Source organism: Dysidea avara, chromosome 7 (genome assembly GCF_963678975.1).
Source record: "Dysidea avara chromosome 7, odDysAvar1.4, whole genome shotgun sequence".
Lineage (NCBI taxonomy): Eukaryota > Metazoa > Porifera > Demospongiae > Dictyoceratida > Dysideidae > Dysidea > Dysidea avara.
Window position 1 is genome coordinate 11941925 of NC_089278.1, and position 17157 is coordinate 11959081.

The window sequence follows — 17157 nt, forward strand, 5'->3', positions numbered from 1 at the left end:
TTGCTGTGTAACAGTTGAAAAATGAAGCTGGTCAATTTATGGTTGGAGCATGCATTTAGATTAATTTTATGGAACAATGTTTTCTTTTGATACATTATGCGTGAGTTCACTAGTCATATACAAAAGCAAACAAACAAGTCTAGGAATTTTTTAGTTCAACATAGAAATAAATAGTGAGGTTGCTTATACCGATACACTAATTCATATTTCAGTCTAGAGATCAAATGTCCCTAAAAAGAATAATGTTAAATGTCCCTAATGTTCCCTTGCAAAAAGAGTTATATGCAGGTTAACTGACCAATTTGAGACAGTTTGCTTTGTGAATCATGTGCGTGTTCAGATAATGAGTACAGTAATTGTACACGAGGTGACAATATCTGCGGAGTGGCATGAATTTAGATTTGTTTATTGGTGGTAATTGAGACAGAAGGGCAATGGAAACACCAGGATGGGGAGTAACAAGGAGCCACCAGCCAGACAACAGCATGGGGAGCCACCACCAAAGGTGGTGTACCTGGATGATTTGGAGACGTTCATTGAGAAAATCGTTGAGAGAAGCTAATTAAGGGTGGCCCAGGAACAGAACAACCCACCAGTGAGTGTGCCATCCACGTCAGGCAGCACATCACGTAAAGCATGGCCCTGTCAGAAAAGAGGGTGCCCCTTGGGGCACAGGGATGATGAACACAGCAGTGTTCACAAAAAGATGAAGGCAGGTTATGGCGGGCGTCAGGCTAGGGCATAATTGTTAGAACTTTCAACAAACACGAAACAAAAAACGGGTCAAGCCTGGGACCCTCTGGTTTTTTACGGGAGGCCAGTGGATCGACGAAAGGAAACTTAGGGATTATGTATCAAGCCAATTAACAAGTTGGCTGCCTCCATTAAGGACATTAGTAGGGTTTCTGGGCCCCAAAGTTAACTTTACAAAGGGGGTAGAAAAAGTAAGGCATGCGTTATTGTATTTTATTGATCCACAGATACACTAGGGGTGATTCCATTGACAGCAGTGATGCAGGGGATTCCACTGGCATCAGCAGCAGTGTAGGAAATAGATCGACCGTGACAATGATTTCATTAAATGGACTACTGGGCTGGAAAACTTGCTCCCACATTTGAATTCAGAATAACCCTTACAAGGGGGGTTGTTATCGTTGTCTCAGAAGAACTCAGGACAGGATAATCTAACAGCAGCAGGAGTGTACATCAGGGTTGGGATGACACCAAGTTAGGTAGCTGAGAATATCTGACATTGGGAGTTTATTGACATGGGCGAGCTCCTATTGGAAGTACAGCTATTTGGAAAACAGGGAAAATCTATCTCACGGAAGTATACAGTCACTCATATACTGACATGGATATGGTGCTTTGGAACATATTATGTGTAGTTTGTTTAACAGGCTGCTAGTTAACTACCATTCAACCATGACTTTCACACCTCTATTGCCTGATGACGCTGACTGACTGTACTCATACCTGTAATCATGCTCATGACCATTGTTGTCCTATGATACAACAGTCTGTGCTTCAAGCTACTGATACCGAGGTGACCCTTTACTATACTCATTATAATGTTGAATAGCAATCATCCTAAACCTTTTACCCACTAGGGTATTCAACAGCAAAGAAAAACAAAGGAAAATTAATTTAAGCCCAAATCAATCTAATAGCTTTCTGTGGGTTCTGTGGGGCCCAACTAGCTTTGTCCCCTGCCTCTTGTACCAGGCCCATGTGATCCCTGGGCCTACTGACATGCGGTTGCTGGGTGGTTACCTCCGCATTGCTCACATACATGGGTATGGCAGCACTGGGAATCTACATCTGTTCTGGTTCCATGCCCTGCAAACTTCTCCTGATGGTGGTATTGTCGCCAGCCTGGTCTGCTGCCCCCTAGGATACTGCCTGTGTCTGCCTCCTTTCCTTCAGTCCCTGACACTGGTCTTATGCGAGAAGGACATGCACAAATCACATCGTAGCCAGTTTGGGATTCCTCTGAGTAGCAAGCATGATGCAGTGTACTGTTTATCTCCAACCATCGTAGATTGCCAGACACTGCAGCTTGTCTGTGGAAAGTGGTATCATAGCATACCCACACCCTTCCTGTAAACCGTTGACTTGCCCAAACAATTTCCTGCATGTATACCATGTGTTCAGTTGGCCCAGCACTGAGGTATAAAATATGGGGAGCCACAGGTACAAAGGTTGTTTTTGTAGCGGCAGTAGTTAGTTATGGTGGTCCTTCCATTGTATAGGATTACCTGTACATGGACAATCTCCAGCAACTGGATGTTTGTAGATCACTGGGAAACCAGAGCTCTACTCCGCCATGGATGGTAAAGTTATCATTCCTGAGATGGAAAGCTTGGGACTGTGTTAGAAGCAAGCCTGGCTAACTATCTGGACCCCTGGATCAAGGACTATGTCGTGAGCGGCATATGCAAGGGATTCAGCATCGGCTTCGATTACAATAAGGGGTACATGTCAGCAAACAAAAACATAAGGTTGGCAAACCAAAACCCAATGGTAGTGTTAGACTACCTGCTTACAGAGTGCTCAGCTGGCAGGGTAGTGGGTCCACTCCGGCAGGATATGGCCTCTTCAAACATGCTCCATATTAGTCGGTTTGGGGTAATACCAAAGGGGACATAGGGTGAATGGCGGCTTATCGTTGACCTATCCTTTCCTTATTATAACACACACTGTTTACTGTGTATGCATAATTGGGTTGTTATTTACACATGTATTAACACCTTATTTTATGGTAATCTTGTAATAGGTAAACACAGTTGTTTGTATATACATCAAAGTGGACGATGCAGCAAGAGAAGTAGTTAGACAGGGTTTTACAGTGCATGGATGGCTAAGATAGATGTACAACATGCCTAAAGAATAACACCAACCTATCTACAAAACCGATGGCTACTGGGCTGGCAACCTGTTTGTTGACACAACATTGCCATTTGGTCTACGATCAGCTCCCAAAAATTTTACAGCCCTAGCTGATGCAGCGGAATGGATCATACAACAGCGAAGTGTTCAGTTTGTGATGCACTACTTTGACAACTTTTTTGTGGTGGGAAACATGGAGTATGCGGCATGTGCAATTCAGCTCACTGAACGTATTTGACGAATTAGGGATACCCGTAGCAATAAACAAACTGGAGGATTCATCATTGTGTCTCACTTTTCTTGGTTTTGAACTAGACTCAACAGCAATGGAGGTTGCCTCAGGTCAAATTGGCAGAGCTGCAGAGCCTAATACAGACTTGGATACACAAGGATTCGTACCAAAAGAATGAGTTGGAGTCCTTGGTGGGCAAGCTATCTCACACTTGTAAAGTGGTTAAACAGGGAAAACATTTTACGGCACCTGTACCAGAAGCTGGCAGCCATATTACTGCATTTGGTTTAATGTAATGGTATGGTTGGAGCTGATGTGGTGGGCCATCTTTCTATGGGCATGGAATGGGGGTCTCAATACCTTGTGAGTGGCCCACAGCAGGTAGATCATCATAGATACGTCAGGCAGTTTTGGCTATGGAACAGTACAAGGTAAATGCTGGCTGCAAAACAACTGGTTGCAGGTCTATAGCAACAGTTTCCAGAAATGCAACGAGGATGGGATTACCCTTAAAGAATTATTACCAGTGGTAATAGCATGTGTGGTCTAGGGCCCTTAATGGCGGTTTTCCACAGTGTTAGATCACTGTGATAATGAAGGTGTCATTACGGCTATAACAGAGTAGAAAAATTCATGCACCTATTACGATGCTTAATCTTCATTCGAGGTCGCTCCAACATAAGCATGCACATATATGGTACAAATACCTGGGCAGGAGAGCAGGCTAGCAAATGCAATTTCGCATAATAATCTGGTTGTTCTTTTGTCACAGATACTGGAAGCTCAAGCCACCAAGGACACCATTCCAGAAGTACTCTTGAGGTTGTTGATGAAGGAGTGTCCAAATTGAACATCGGTATATTGGTCCCGGCTGTTCGGGAGTTGTTCTCAGCTGGCATAGGAAAATCCACCCTGAAGTCATACAAGTCAGGGAGTAAACGCTATATAGAGTTCTGCAGCAAATTTAATTTACTTCCATTAAGCAAACTTGACATATTTTGTAACTTTTCTATATAGAGAGGGACTGGCAGCTGGGACAGTTAAAAGCTCAGTAAGGTACATCATTGGGACTGGGGGACTGGACTAGACTGGACACAGTTTCTACCTTCTGGAGGTGACACTAAAATGGACCGTCCATAAGGGAGCGACAGTACACATACAGGGAGGACAGATGGTGACTTGTGTCTGGTTTCAGCCCATATTTGCACTTGAGGTTCACCTTACACAACTTGTACATATGTATTTCTTAGTCTTCCTATATATTACAATTGAAATGTTATCTAGACATGTTTGATGCTTACGTACTTTCATGTTTAATTGCTAAATGTCAAGTTTTCAGATATGTCATTTACACATACATGCATACTGGGGATTTAAAACACTTAATGCAAGTTTTAGCGATTATTTGTTTCAAAAAAAAGCTTTTATCAATTCACAGCATCAAGAATTATTTTTGTTTGTTCCCACAATAACATGGAATATGTTCTTTACTATTTATAGTCCTCGACTGCACATTCACTGTATTAACAAGCTGCAGATGCTATGTTTTTGGAATCACGTATGACTTTACCGAATCATCCACAAATTTGTATAGTTTGGATGTGTTTCTGTATAATGTTGGGTCTACCTATGTCATCATTATAATTGTTAACCCATTTTTTTACATTGGCTTGTCCATGTGTGAAATCTGTTTACTCAATGAATGTGTAGCAATGCAGTATCCATGGAGACTACACAAACTACTGCTTGACTTATACATGTGGGTGGGTTGGTTGGATACTCTTGTTTTCATTTAAAACAAGCTAGCATTCACCACCGCAGATTAACAGCTACCTACTCTATGGCTTGCCCCCCATGCCAGGTGTGCGACCGTTCCATCAAAGCAGACATGGGCCCCATAGTCTCCCCTCAGTGCACGTGATCTCAACTTGGGTGAGGCACATTGGCCTCGTGCCCACTGCACCCAGAGGATGGATTACTTGTGCAGTCCAGCCTCACCCAAGTAACGGGGGCTTAGTATTTAGGTATACAAATGGTTATACCTCACATTTTTTTAATCTACAAAACTGTTAAACATGCCCACTACACCATATTGCTAAATGTCTCGGTATATACAATTCCATTGTCTGACTGGCAACTCCATTGCTCATTCCTTACTGTCGTTCTGAACCAGCGTGAACCAGGCTATGAGAGACTGCGCACAACATCTCCTTAAGTAGGTGTTCGAACATACATGGCGTATAACAGTGGGAATCGAAGAGTTGGTGTATTACCACTGTACCAAGTGTTTCCAGGTGTCTAAAGGTTATTTTATACTGAAGCAATTTTGCTTAAATTTGGTATGTGGACTACTGACGGTGAAGAGAATTTCCACAGCAAAAGTCATCTTGTTTCGTAAAGGCAGCACAGAGCTAAGCTGCATTCTTCCACCTCACCAGAGTTTTAATCAGAGAGTTTGGCAATCTGCATCATGCTGCCGTATTTTAAAACTGTGGCCTGCATACTATTGTGGGTCTATTCCACAACCACAATAGACTCACAACAGTTATGGATTTACAGCACTAGAGAGTAAGAAGAGCAAACAAATTGATTTTTACAGCAACTATATTGTGTTTTTTCTTTGTAGCATGCAAATTTAAAAAAAATGTTTAAAGCTTGTTGATTTTTGTTGATCATGAGACAGTCACAAAACGAGGTAACATAATACCAAGAGTTCATAATGAACTCTTGATAATACACTGTATATTTACCAGACCTTTCTTGATGGTCTTGTCCTCCCGTGTAACTTTGTCTCGTAGCTGTTTCATACTTTCTACTTCTTTACGTCCTGATCCCTCGACTGTCTTGCTGCCCCATCTTTGTTCCTCTTCAGTTACATCATTCTACAAGTAGCAGGTGATGTATTAAAATGATGAATCCTTATTGATGTGATAACAGGCTTTCTCCTAATAGGGCTGTCTCTAATATCCCCACCACATACTTATCACAACACAGACTGAGTACGGGCTTATTGGAACGAATTAGACCCCCCTTGGGGTGTGGTGCTAGTTCTCGCCCATAATCGTTTCAGTTTTACCATATAAGGATATTTGGCAACAACGGCTCGGGCAGCACTTACCACGAAGTCGGGATCGGTCTCCCAATCGTCATCATCTGCGGGAGCACTTTTTGTTGACTTCGCTCCGATCGTACTCCGCCAAGTGGACATGACTACTAAATGAGCTACTGAAGATCACCCAATGGAGAACTATTACCAGAATCCGGAGGATATCCGTTCAACTGGCGCCTTTTATTAATATTACTGTAAAATGGCATCTTTTAGTGGCGCTTTAAAGCTTGTCGACCTTGACGACTTTATTACTCCTTCTCAAGTGAGTTACAACACTGCCCGTGTTCTACATGTACTTACTGATACTGACTCTGAGAATCTTGAGACTGACTCTTGCACAGAGTCTCTAGACATTGATTATTACTTCATGATACATGTGATAAGACTAATTTTGTACTTTATTTTGCAGGAATGCATAAAGCCAGTAAAGATAGAGAAGACTTCAGATAAGGTATCAACTTATTGTCATTTGCTACATGGTACCGGTGTTCTGAAGAGGTTTTGAATTGTGGTTGTATGTTGTCTGAGGACTTCACATGCTCATTTTTGTTTTTTTACTCACATTTTTCTCATCTGATGATGGTCATAGACTATCAATTAGTTTGCCCTGTCATCCCCTTATGGAGAAGGTGGAGAATAGGAGGGGTCTATAAACCAGTGTTCCTTATGTACACATTTCTCCTCCTGAGAAATTACCAGCAAATATGTGCATTCAAAAACACTCACGGTAGTGAGTTGCATGTAAAAGTGCATACCGCAAATAATTTAAGCACAATCAGGTATTTACATATAGCAACGACTGCAATTCTTACCATAATTCACATGATCTTCACCATGTTAAATTCCTCAGCTCAAGGATATAATCAACCTGATACCAGAGAATATTGATTTGCTCACCTAATGCAAGGTAAATGCTGAGGAACTTGTGCACACCCCGATTAGTTGGAAATTGTTTCACTACAAGTTTTGAAATTACGAAGCCATACAGTTTAATTTTCTTGACCTCTCCTATTGGTATTAACATCATTAGTGCAGTAATATACTGCAAAGTGCTAGCTAGCATAAGTGGTAACTGGTATTTTAGTAGTTTTCTCATGAAGATGCCACCTGGATTCCACATAATAACTTTGGTACAGCTACCATATACACTTAAAGGAAATTCTGATTTTGTAGAAGGAGATATATATTAAACATAAGATCAATTCAACCCATGGGCTTTGGGAAGTCTAATGCCAGGCATCTCAAGAGTGTAATGCTTAATGATTCTACCCAGTGAAGTGCAACTCAATCATCAAAGCAGCAAAAGAGGAATATTATATAGTGGGACTTGCCGCTTATACTATGTACCAAGTTGAGCAGATATTCTTCCAGGAGAGGAGAAGACTAGTACCCTGCCAATGAAACTCATGTAGTGTTACCAAATCATTCAGCGCTGTGTGATGGACTTTGCTAGCTTGCCAGATCAAAGCCTGGTTTGTGATAAACCGGAGAGATTAGTTAGATAGTTTACAATACAAATCAAAAGTACATTATTGCTACTATATTAACCACAAGTAATAGTAATTGAAGACGGTTACATTTGTATGCTCCAGTAGAATTATTTACAGTATAAATTATCTTTATGAGCTTCAGTTATGGTCACTCCCGATGCAGATTTAGCAACAGTGAAGTGGATGCTCGATTAGAGTATTTCTGACTGTTCTATTAGAGTATATCGATCCACACTACAGTGTATGTAAACTTTTGCTAGTAAAAAAGCTACTGTACACAAGGAAATTTTGACGTCAAAAAAGTTTAACGAACCGTTTTAATTCATCAAATTTAAATTTGTCAATTGTTTATTAGCGCCTTTAAAAGTACAGGTTTTGTCTACAATTTCTTGATTTTCGTCAACATTTTATTCGTCAAATCCGCTGAAGTGTGAATTTGTCAAAGTTTTCTTACGTCAAAATTTCCTTGCGTACAGTACATGTAATAATGAAATTAGCTATCATACCTCTATCTGATGTTAGTAAAATCCTTCATGCAAAACAGATTAGCTGTACAAAAAGGGAGTGTCCAGGAAAGTAAAAGTGACCTGCAACTAAACAAGTTGATGTTGTGCTACTTCTAAAAACCAGGCGCCATGCAGCTAGCTAACTCATCTGAAATGTATTAATCAAGTATATGTGCAATAATACATAATTAATTTATTATAATTCTCGTAATTCACGAAATTTTGTAATACTTCAATTACGTTGCTATGCGCTGCTAAGGAAGCGCTTGTTAAAACAAACCGCTTTTATCAGCACTTTACGCACAGAAGTATCTTCTAAACTGTTTTATAGTTTGACTATCGTGTTTTTTCCCACAAATTCTCTCGACAAAGCCTCAAAACTGCTCTCCATTTTCGTACGCGTAAGTAGGGGGTACGCCCCCTTTCCAACTCGAAGGGATAGGCTATTCCTGGTAGTCTACGAAGCCTGCACAGTTGTTTTTCAGTTGTTAAACACTTGTAAAACCCGAAGGGAAGGTAATTCACGAAATCGGAGGAAAGTCACCACACCCGTATTTCAGACCGCCGAAAAGAAACCACCTCAGAGCAAAGTTTACCTGTGCGGAAGTTTACTACAGACTTCATTTAACTTTTACTTCTTACGTAAAAGCTGCTTTTTCATTTAATGATTTTGCTCACGTGGGTGTGTACAGACAACATAGGTAGATAGGTAGGTACACATGTGCACACACACACACACACACACACACACACACACACACACACACACACACACACACACACACACACACACACACACACACACACACACACACACACACACACACACACACACACACACACTTTTACGAAAACAATTTCAGTATGACATCTGGTGTGGCTAAGAATGATTGCAACTAACTATATTTTGCAACAGTCTAACATCAGTCCTTTATCATTGACTTATGCAGTCTTGCTGCATTCTATAGGCTGCCTATTTCCTATACTGACTATTGAAAAAAGCAGCTAAATTACAAAGCAAGACTGCACAAATTAGATTATTCATTCTTGGCCATGCCAGATGTCACCTTTTTAATTAGTTGCCAGTCACTTTACTCTCGTGGACGCTCCCTTTTTGTACATCCAAGATGTTTTGCTTGGAAGTCAAAATAAACATGAAAATTACACTGCATGTAAACATGTAATTAGCTAGTGATGATAATCAAGTCTTAGAGGATTGTACAATCAAGTGAGTTTACTTGTGACAATTAAATATTTGAACTGCTACTATAATTTGTTATTCCCTAATTACCCCTTATTTGCCTGAGAATCTTTGATAGATGATCTCTTTGTAAATAACTGTCCATTGTAACCACACTACTTCATATTCATTATGCTCTGTTACTACAGCCAGTAAAAGTTAACTTACTCATATAACTCATTCACACTTCAGGGAGGAGCTATCAAGATAGCCAGTGATGGAAGTTATGTACAACTCGATGAAGCTGGTACTGAAACTAAACTACAGAAAGCCAAAATCAGTTTGGCTGATTGTCTAGCTTGCAGGTGTGTGTGTGTGTGTGTGTGTGTGTGTGTGTGTGTGTGTGTGTGTGTGTGTGTGTGTGTGTGTGTGTGTGTGTGTGTGTGTGTGTGTGTGTGTGTGTGTGTGTGTGTGTGTGTGTGTGTGTGTGTGTGTGTGTGTGTGTGTGTGTGTGTGTGTGTGTGTGTGTGTGTGTGTGTGTTTTCCATGTGCTAAAATACCCTCCTTAATGTATAACCATATTTGAAACTTTCATTTGCTCATTAAAATAGCTTTCAAGTACTTGACAAGCTGTTCTTTTGCTATACAGTACACGTAGTGTAGTTCCTTGTGCTGCTGTCAAAGCTAACCTGTAACTGCATGTGATCTGTAGTCTTAAAATATCATAATGTCACATCAACATTGTGTTCTGTCACCTGTCTTCTTGTGGTAGTACAGTAGATATTTGATTTATTTAATACATAATTTTCTAGTGGTTGTGTCACCTCAGCTGAAAGTGTATTGATCACACAACAAAGCCAGGAGGAATTGTACCGTGTCTTACAAGAAAATGAGACCCTTGTTAAAGTATGTGTTGTGTGTTGTTGCTGCTGTGTATGTATGATGGAGTGCGTATGTGAGATGTATTAATTTTAAGGACAATTATACATAGCACTATGTAGCTAGTGTGCGCATAGTGTACAGGTGTTGCCAGTATTATGACCTATATTATAAAATTCACTTCAGGGGCATCAGTGTAGGCCCTACAGGCCCAGCACCCACCAGACCAAAATTGTCACAGCGAGATCAATGTTCTCTATTAAAGTAGTCAGGACTCTAATATAACAGTCAGTTATGCTAGTGCAATAACCAAACAGAATAATAAAACCATCATATAGGAGTTGATGATTAATTCAAAATACAAGCTAAAGATGTGGCACCTAACTGCAATCTGTTTGAAAGATTTAGTTACTTGACCAATCCAACATTTATTGCTATCCCTTGCGCATTGAAATAACTCAGTGAGGTACTAAATTCATAGATTAATCCTTTTCCTACTTCCCAGCAGCAAGATAACAGACCTTTAAGGAATGTCTAGAGTGAAAGTAGTTGGGCTGTTGCTATAAAAGAAAGCATCCATTTTGAGAACACGTGTGCATGAAAGAATTTCAGTGTGTGTTTGTTTTGTTGCCTTATCCTTTATAATTTTTTCTCCTTGATAAGCATGTTTTTTGTGCCAGCTTCTTAAGCCACTATTGCATGTATTGGTGTGTTGTTTTTGAATAGGAAGGAAAAGAGAAGAAACTCATTGTAGTGTCCTTGTCACCTCAATCAGTAGCATCCCTGGCTGCTGCTTGTAAACTAACTGCAGATGAAGTACGTAAGCACCATTCTGAAATCATAACATTACATTAGGTGCATTTACATACAATAATAATGTACTGTACTATGTTTATTGGTTGTGTATCCCACACACTGTAAGATACACCAGTAGCTTAGTATTTACTGTGGTATGCATCCATATGTCCACATAGGCAACAGGAAAGTTGGTGAAATTTTTAAAGCAGCTTGGAGTGAATTATGTATTTGATGTCACATTCTCAAGAGATTTTTCACTTATTGAAAGGTACCAACTAAAACTTTTACTGGTGTAATTATTATTGCCACCACACACTGATATTATGTGGACAGATGTACATGTTTCTCATAGTGCTAGGGAATTTTTAAGGAGATACAGAAAATCAAAAGAAGTTGGGAGCATACCTATGCTTGCTTCTGCTTGTCCAGGTTTGCAGTAACAAGTTGTGAGTCATCGTTACCATATCGAGTTTGTGTGTGTGAGTGGGTGCATGCGTGCGTGAGTGAGTGAGTGAGTGAGTGAGTGAGTGAGTGAATGTGAGTGTGTATTTTGTTATGTGTGTCATAGTACACTATATGCTGGTGAGAGTAATGTGCAATTGATCACTTGCAAATACTATCCATAATTGCGTGGATGTAGAGTGCAATAATTCTTTCTGTTGTATTTTGTTCAGTATGTAGCCACCAGTAGACTACAGTGGGACCTCCATTATTTGAACACCAGTGTACCAGTTCAATCAAAATCAAAATGGTGTTCAGAGAAACTTAATAGATAATTTAAGCACATTCATTATGCAGAGCTCAGGTGATAAAATACTCTAATAGAACAGTCACTGCTAGTATTAGACTGTTAGAACTATTTTTCTTCATAGGTTTTAATTGCCCGGTGGTTATATCATTTACCCATCTGGAGCCCAGGGTTACTAGTTACAGTGTGTTGCTATTGGACACCTCACTCTAGGGAAGTCAATGGTCTTACAATCACTCCTTACATGTACATGTAAAAATTACATACAGTACCGTTCAAATGCAATGTTGTCTTGCAAAAGTGTGATCAATTCAAAAACTTGCTAATATGGCACCCATTTTGCTTGCAAGTATTCATCCTGTTTCATTTGGATGAATACTTGAGAATGAAATGGGTGCCACGCCCTTTAATTAGTGAGTTTTTTAATCACTTACACTCTCACGAGACAACGTTGCATTTGAGTGGTAGCAACCTTGTGCTTTGATGATTTAAGAAACATTCCTTTCTTCAGGTATTTCATTGCAATATGTGCACACTTTAATAATAGTCTCTATATGGTACTCTAATGGACAGACTGGGTTTTAGTGAAATTAATAGAAGCACTAGTTATTAAGCCATACCAGTGCTATGTATGCATGTTTTTTATATGTGCATACTTTGCTTAGGATGGGTGTGCTATGCTGAGAAGACTCATGGCAGCTACATACTGCCCCACATTAGGTATTATACTGCTCCTAGTAATAAACTGTGTGATTATAATGTATGTCCACTAGTTCAACAAAGTCACCACAACAGATAATGGGTTCTTTAGTAAAGGATTATCTGAGCTCCTTATTGGGCAAAAGGTATACATGTGGTACATATGTAACCATATACGGTATATCTTTGTATGTACTGGTGATCCCAAGTGAGTATTGTATGGAATTTGACTGTTGCAGTGCAGTCTTTCCATATGAGGTGGGGGATTTGGCGAATTGCATACTAAACAGCCCTTTCATGAATTTGAATCTGGTCAATTGTTGTATGGAGAATACTAAATTGGGCTACTATACCTATGGTGCTTCTTAAAATGGTTTTGAATTAGCCAACCTTTTCCCTGCAATGTACTGTCAGTGGCATTAGTTTATGGTGTTGAGTTTAGTTTGTTTTGCTACCATCCTAGGCATCTATACTGTATGTAGGCTTGCAATTATAACATGACAATAACCATGTAAATTTGAAATCCAGGCAGGTTATGTAGTGTTGATACTGTGCATTGTTTTTTATAGCCTACACTTTTGAGGACTATGTTTTTTTTTGGTCAGTGTCAGTAGTCATTGTGCTTCTGTGGATTTAATAAAGGTTGGGTTGAATAGGTTGGCTTATTTGTATAGTGTTGGGAATATTGTTAGTTCTCAGTAATCTACTTGGTGATAAATACAGTTCTACTACCTAATCTTTCTATAGTCCAGAGCAAATCTACCATGTAACTATTATGCCTTGTTTTGACAAGAAGTTGGAAGCATCACGAAATGACTTCTATAATGACATGTATAGGACAAGAGATGTTGATTGTGTTATCACATCAGGTTAGTGTATACCTGAATGTTATGGTTCTATTTTACCAACATTATAGGTGAAGTGGATATTATGTTACAAGATAAAGGAGTTCAGCTGCCACAGTTAGAATCACAACCCCTGGATGAACCGTAAGACCTCTGTGTGTTGAATTATTAGTTCATTTTATTATATCTCCAACAATTCATGTGGCAATGCTAATGGATTTCTAGAGCACCCTTTATTTTTAGGAAGGGGCTATTTGTCCGGTTCCATACGTAGTAAAAAAAAACAAAAAAAAAACAAGGTTGGCAAAATGGAGAGAAAAAACCCGCAAAACTTCCAGTGCTTGAACTTGGACCACTGGTATGAAAGGCTGGCAGTGTGGTACCAGCTGTGCTACTGCTGCTAGCTACCCAGCTCTCTTACTTTTTCTATCTTATTCAATAAGTAACCTATATATAGGAAGAAGACCAGGTGAAGAAGAAACCAACAACCCTAACCCTAACCTAACCTTATGCTGTTAATAATAATGATGTTCTTCACTGTCTGCATGGAGGTAAGTTTTGGTGAGTTTGAGGTGAGGTGAGCTAGGGTTGGCCCGGCTTTGCCGGGACGCTCGCTTTGCTCGCTCCAACCCTAGCTTGCCTTGAACTCATCAAAAACTTACCTTCATACAACTAGTGTGCTTGATACTATATGGGTGAGTGCCGGACAGATAGCCTGTATAAGTTCTCATCCGGAACTGGATGAATAAGCACAACATAATTGGGTATGCAATTTCACTTAACAGTGTAGTTGTTAACGAAAAATTTACCACTTTATTAAAGGTAGTTAGTATCTTATGTCAATCCAGACTAGAATCCTACACAAAAACAAGTTACTGCTAAGTTTCTTAAATATTTCTCTTTTGTAGTGTGTAAGCAGTAAATACTGTATGTGCACATTGCACAGTAAATAGTTATGACTTGACTATTGTATGTGCGTTTGATAGACGCATAGTTTGTAGTGCTTGTAATTAAGAATGTGTAAATCGTGTAGTGTTGGTGGTGTATGTGATGGACAGTTGTGGAGTCATGTAGGAGGAGGATCAGTGAGTAGAATGTATTTGATGACATCACGTGGTGTGTCCACCATGTAGGGTGGCTACTTGGAGTATATCTTGAGATACGTTGTATTTGAAGTTAGGAACTAACAACCATGATTTGAGTGCTTATTAAATTGTTATATTTGTAGTTATTTCAACATGAAATTAAGGAAATATCTTATAAGATAATGAGGAACAAGGACTTTAGGGAGTGCTCTGTAGAAGTGTGTATGCTGCTAGTGTTGTGAACAAAGTGATGATGTTATGTTTCATTTCAGATTGATGGCCAGCCAGTTTTAAAGTTTGCTGCAGCCTATGGGTTCAGAAATATTCAGGTAACTAGATATGCAATCAAAGCTTATTGGACTCCATTCAAGTGTTTGATATTAGCATTATTATAATTCTGTAGTTGCGTAGCTTTGTCTATGTTTTGCTCAGAAAAATTAATAGTATTTATTTGCTGATACAGAATATTGTTCAAAAGATTAAGCGTGGAAAATGTCCATATCACTTTATTGAAGTGATGGCTTGTCCATCAGGTATGAAGTGACCAGACCCACATCATTACTAACATCACTATTATACAGGCTGTCTGAATGGTGGGGGTCAAGTTAGACCAACTGAACCAGAAACATCAAAGGAATTATTAGACAGAGTCGAAGCAATATATACTGCTGTAAAGTGAGGAAGATACGTAGCTTGTCAATATTTATTTGTACAATTATGTGGTTATTTCTGTTGAGCACTGATACTGTAGCTTAACTTTATCTATCAGAGTCAAAATCATCCATCAGTACAATGTTCCTTTTTATTGAATTTACTTGACTGTATCTGTAATTTAGAAGTCTTATGTAATAAATGCTATGTGTCATTCATTTGTATGCAGAAATGTACTGTTTATTCCTTACTCAGGACTAGAAAACCTGAAGAAAACCCACTTGTTGAAAGACTATATCAGTAAGCATAACATTAACTGTAATGTGTATGTATACAGCTGGCTATTAGTGGACCACAAGTGCACTAAACATTAAATGGTAGCTGTATATTGTGCATGTATTGGGATCATCAATATGTCAATTTTCAATGGTGCAATTGCTACTTGCTATTTTGCATCAATTCCGCATATAATTTTCTAATCTGGTTCCACCACAGTAATGATGGAATGTTTGTTGTGGTGAATATATGTAACAATATGACAAACATTATGACCTTGTTTCTATGATAGGGACTGGCTTGGTGGTAGGGACAGTGAAAAGGCAAGTGCTAAACTGTATACATGCATGTAGTTTAACTGTTTGTTTGTCTTGTAGGCCATCAAGCTATTGCATACTCAGTACCATGAAGTTGAGAAATTTGTTAGTGCACTAAACATTAAATGGTAGCAGTATGTGTATATTATGCATGTATTGGGATCATCAATGTGTCAATTTTCATTGGTGCAATTGCTACTTGCTTCCATCTATTATGTACTGTCCCATAGTTATTTGGCACAGAAGTAGCCATCAAAAGTAATGTACGGTAACTGTCATAATCTGTTATAACTTACTAACTTTAAAGTATGCACAGCACTTCCATGCAACCATACACGTATGTTCGTATCAAACAGTGCAAAAATTTTAAATGTTAGCATATAACAGTGATATAGAAGTTGGGGTAAAATATTGTCCAAGTGCAAAACACTACATGTAGGGGTAGAGAGTGTCATTATATTTCACTGTACATAAAGTTGTATTGCTTCTACAAGGGACTCTTCTTCAGTGAACGGTTCATTGTGGCAAATCCTGACTTCGACGTCTTCTTGTTGAGCAGTAGCAAACACACGCTTAAACCAAGGCATACCAACGTTAGTGCAACAGTTGTTTTGTGTGTGATCACATCCTTCTCCATCCCACAGTGGGTTGTTTGTGAAGTATGTTGTAGTGTCATATGTTCCATCATTTCCGGAATCACAATAATACTGGTTTATTAAGTATATGGGAGCAACTGGACCAGGGGTGGAGGAGCATGGACAATTACAGCAATGGCTGTTTGCAGCATCACGAGTTTGGCCTCCTATATAGCTCCATACGTGCTTGCGAGGGTTACCTATTGTTATGGACACTCCATCAGCATAAAGACCATCTAGATCTCTAACTCTTGCCGTAGTTGACTGATAAAAGCCATCCATTCCTCCTTTTTGATAACCTCTTACTTTGCCACAAATCTTATAATAGTTTACCCCGCTTACAGTAAAACTTGTTGGGTAACAATTTCCAGCATTGTCTGGTGATCGACATACAGGAATGGCTGGATATGGTGGATCATCTGGGGTGGTAATCTTGACCCATCCTGTAGGACAATCATCTCCCCTGCTTGTATCAAAGTCAGCAATCCTCATCCAACCTCCCTTGTGTCCACCACACTCCAGTTCCATATCACAGTAGACTTGGTGTAGGCCACTAGTAGTTTGAATCCAGTAGTCACCTGATACTCCTCTGCTAGCCTTGTTGATCTGATAGATGTCAGCACAAGATTTTCCAGGATTAGTTTCATTTCCTAGACTACCACAGAAACTGGAGCAAACTCTCTCCTCACCTACCACTAACTGAACAATACATCCCAGAAGGATGATAATATTCCAAACTGCTACCATTTCTTACAGTGCAACATACATCCAAGTATAGAATAGATGGATTAGTCACAGATTTTTATACCATTTGATGC

The 17157-nt window shown here is 39.4% G+C and overlaps 2 protein-coding genes across 2 annotated transcripts in view; one reads left to right on the top strand and one right to left on the bottom strand.

The window, feature by feature from the left end:
- The window catches only part of LOC136259875 (src substrate cortactin-like), a 33922-nt gene extending 27507 nt beyond the window's left edge, over positions 1-6415 (bottom strand). The window contains exons 1-2 of the mRNA XM_066053430.1: positions 6240-6415; positions 5877-6003 (exon numbers count right to left, since the gene is read on the bottom strand). Of these exons, the coding sequence (XP_065909502.1) occupies positions 5877-6003; positions 6240-6329 (217 nt within the window). The 5' untranslated portion in view covers positions 6330-6415. The remainder of the gene's footprint in view (positions 1-5876; positions 6004-6239) is intronic.
- Positions 6200-15887, top strand: LOC136259876 (cytosolic Fe-S cluster assembly factor narfl-like). The gene is made up of 20 exons (XM_066053431.1): positions 6200-6492; positions 6640-6681; positions 9659-9771; positions 10219-10312; positions 11012-11101; positions 11260-11351; positions 11436-11512; positions 12497-12551; positions 12605-12676; positions 13278-13399; positions 13447-13519; positions 14409-14460; positions 14509-14550; positions 14604-14678; positions 14733-14789; positions 14924-14993; positions 15042-15135; positions 15367-15411; positions 15680-15710; positions 15765-15887. Exons 1-20 carry the CDS (start codon positions 6430-6432, stop codon positions 15834-15836), a joined length of 1431 nt encoding a protein of 476 aa, XP_065909503.1. The 5' UTR covers positions 6200-6429; the 3' UTR covers positions 15837-15887.
- Positions 15888-17157: the final 1270 nt, after the last annotated feature.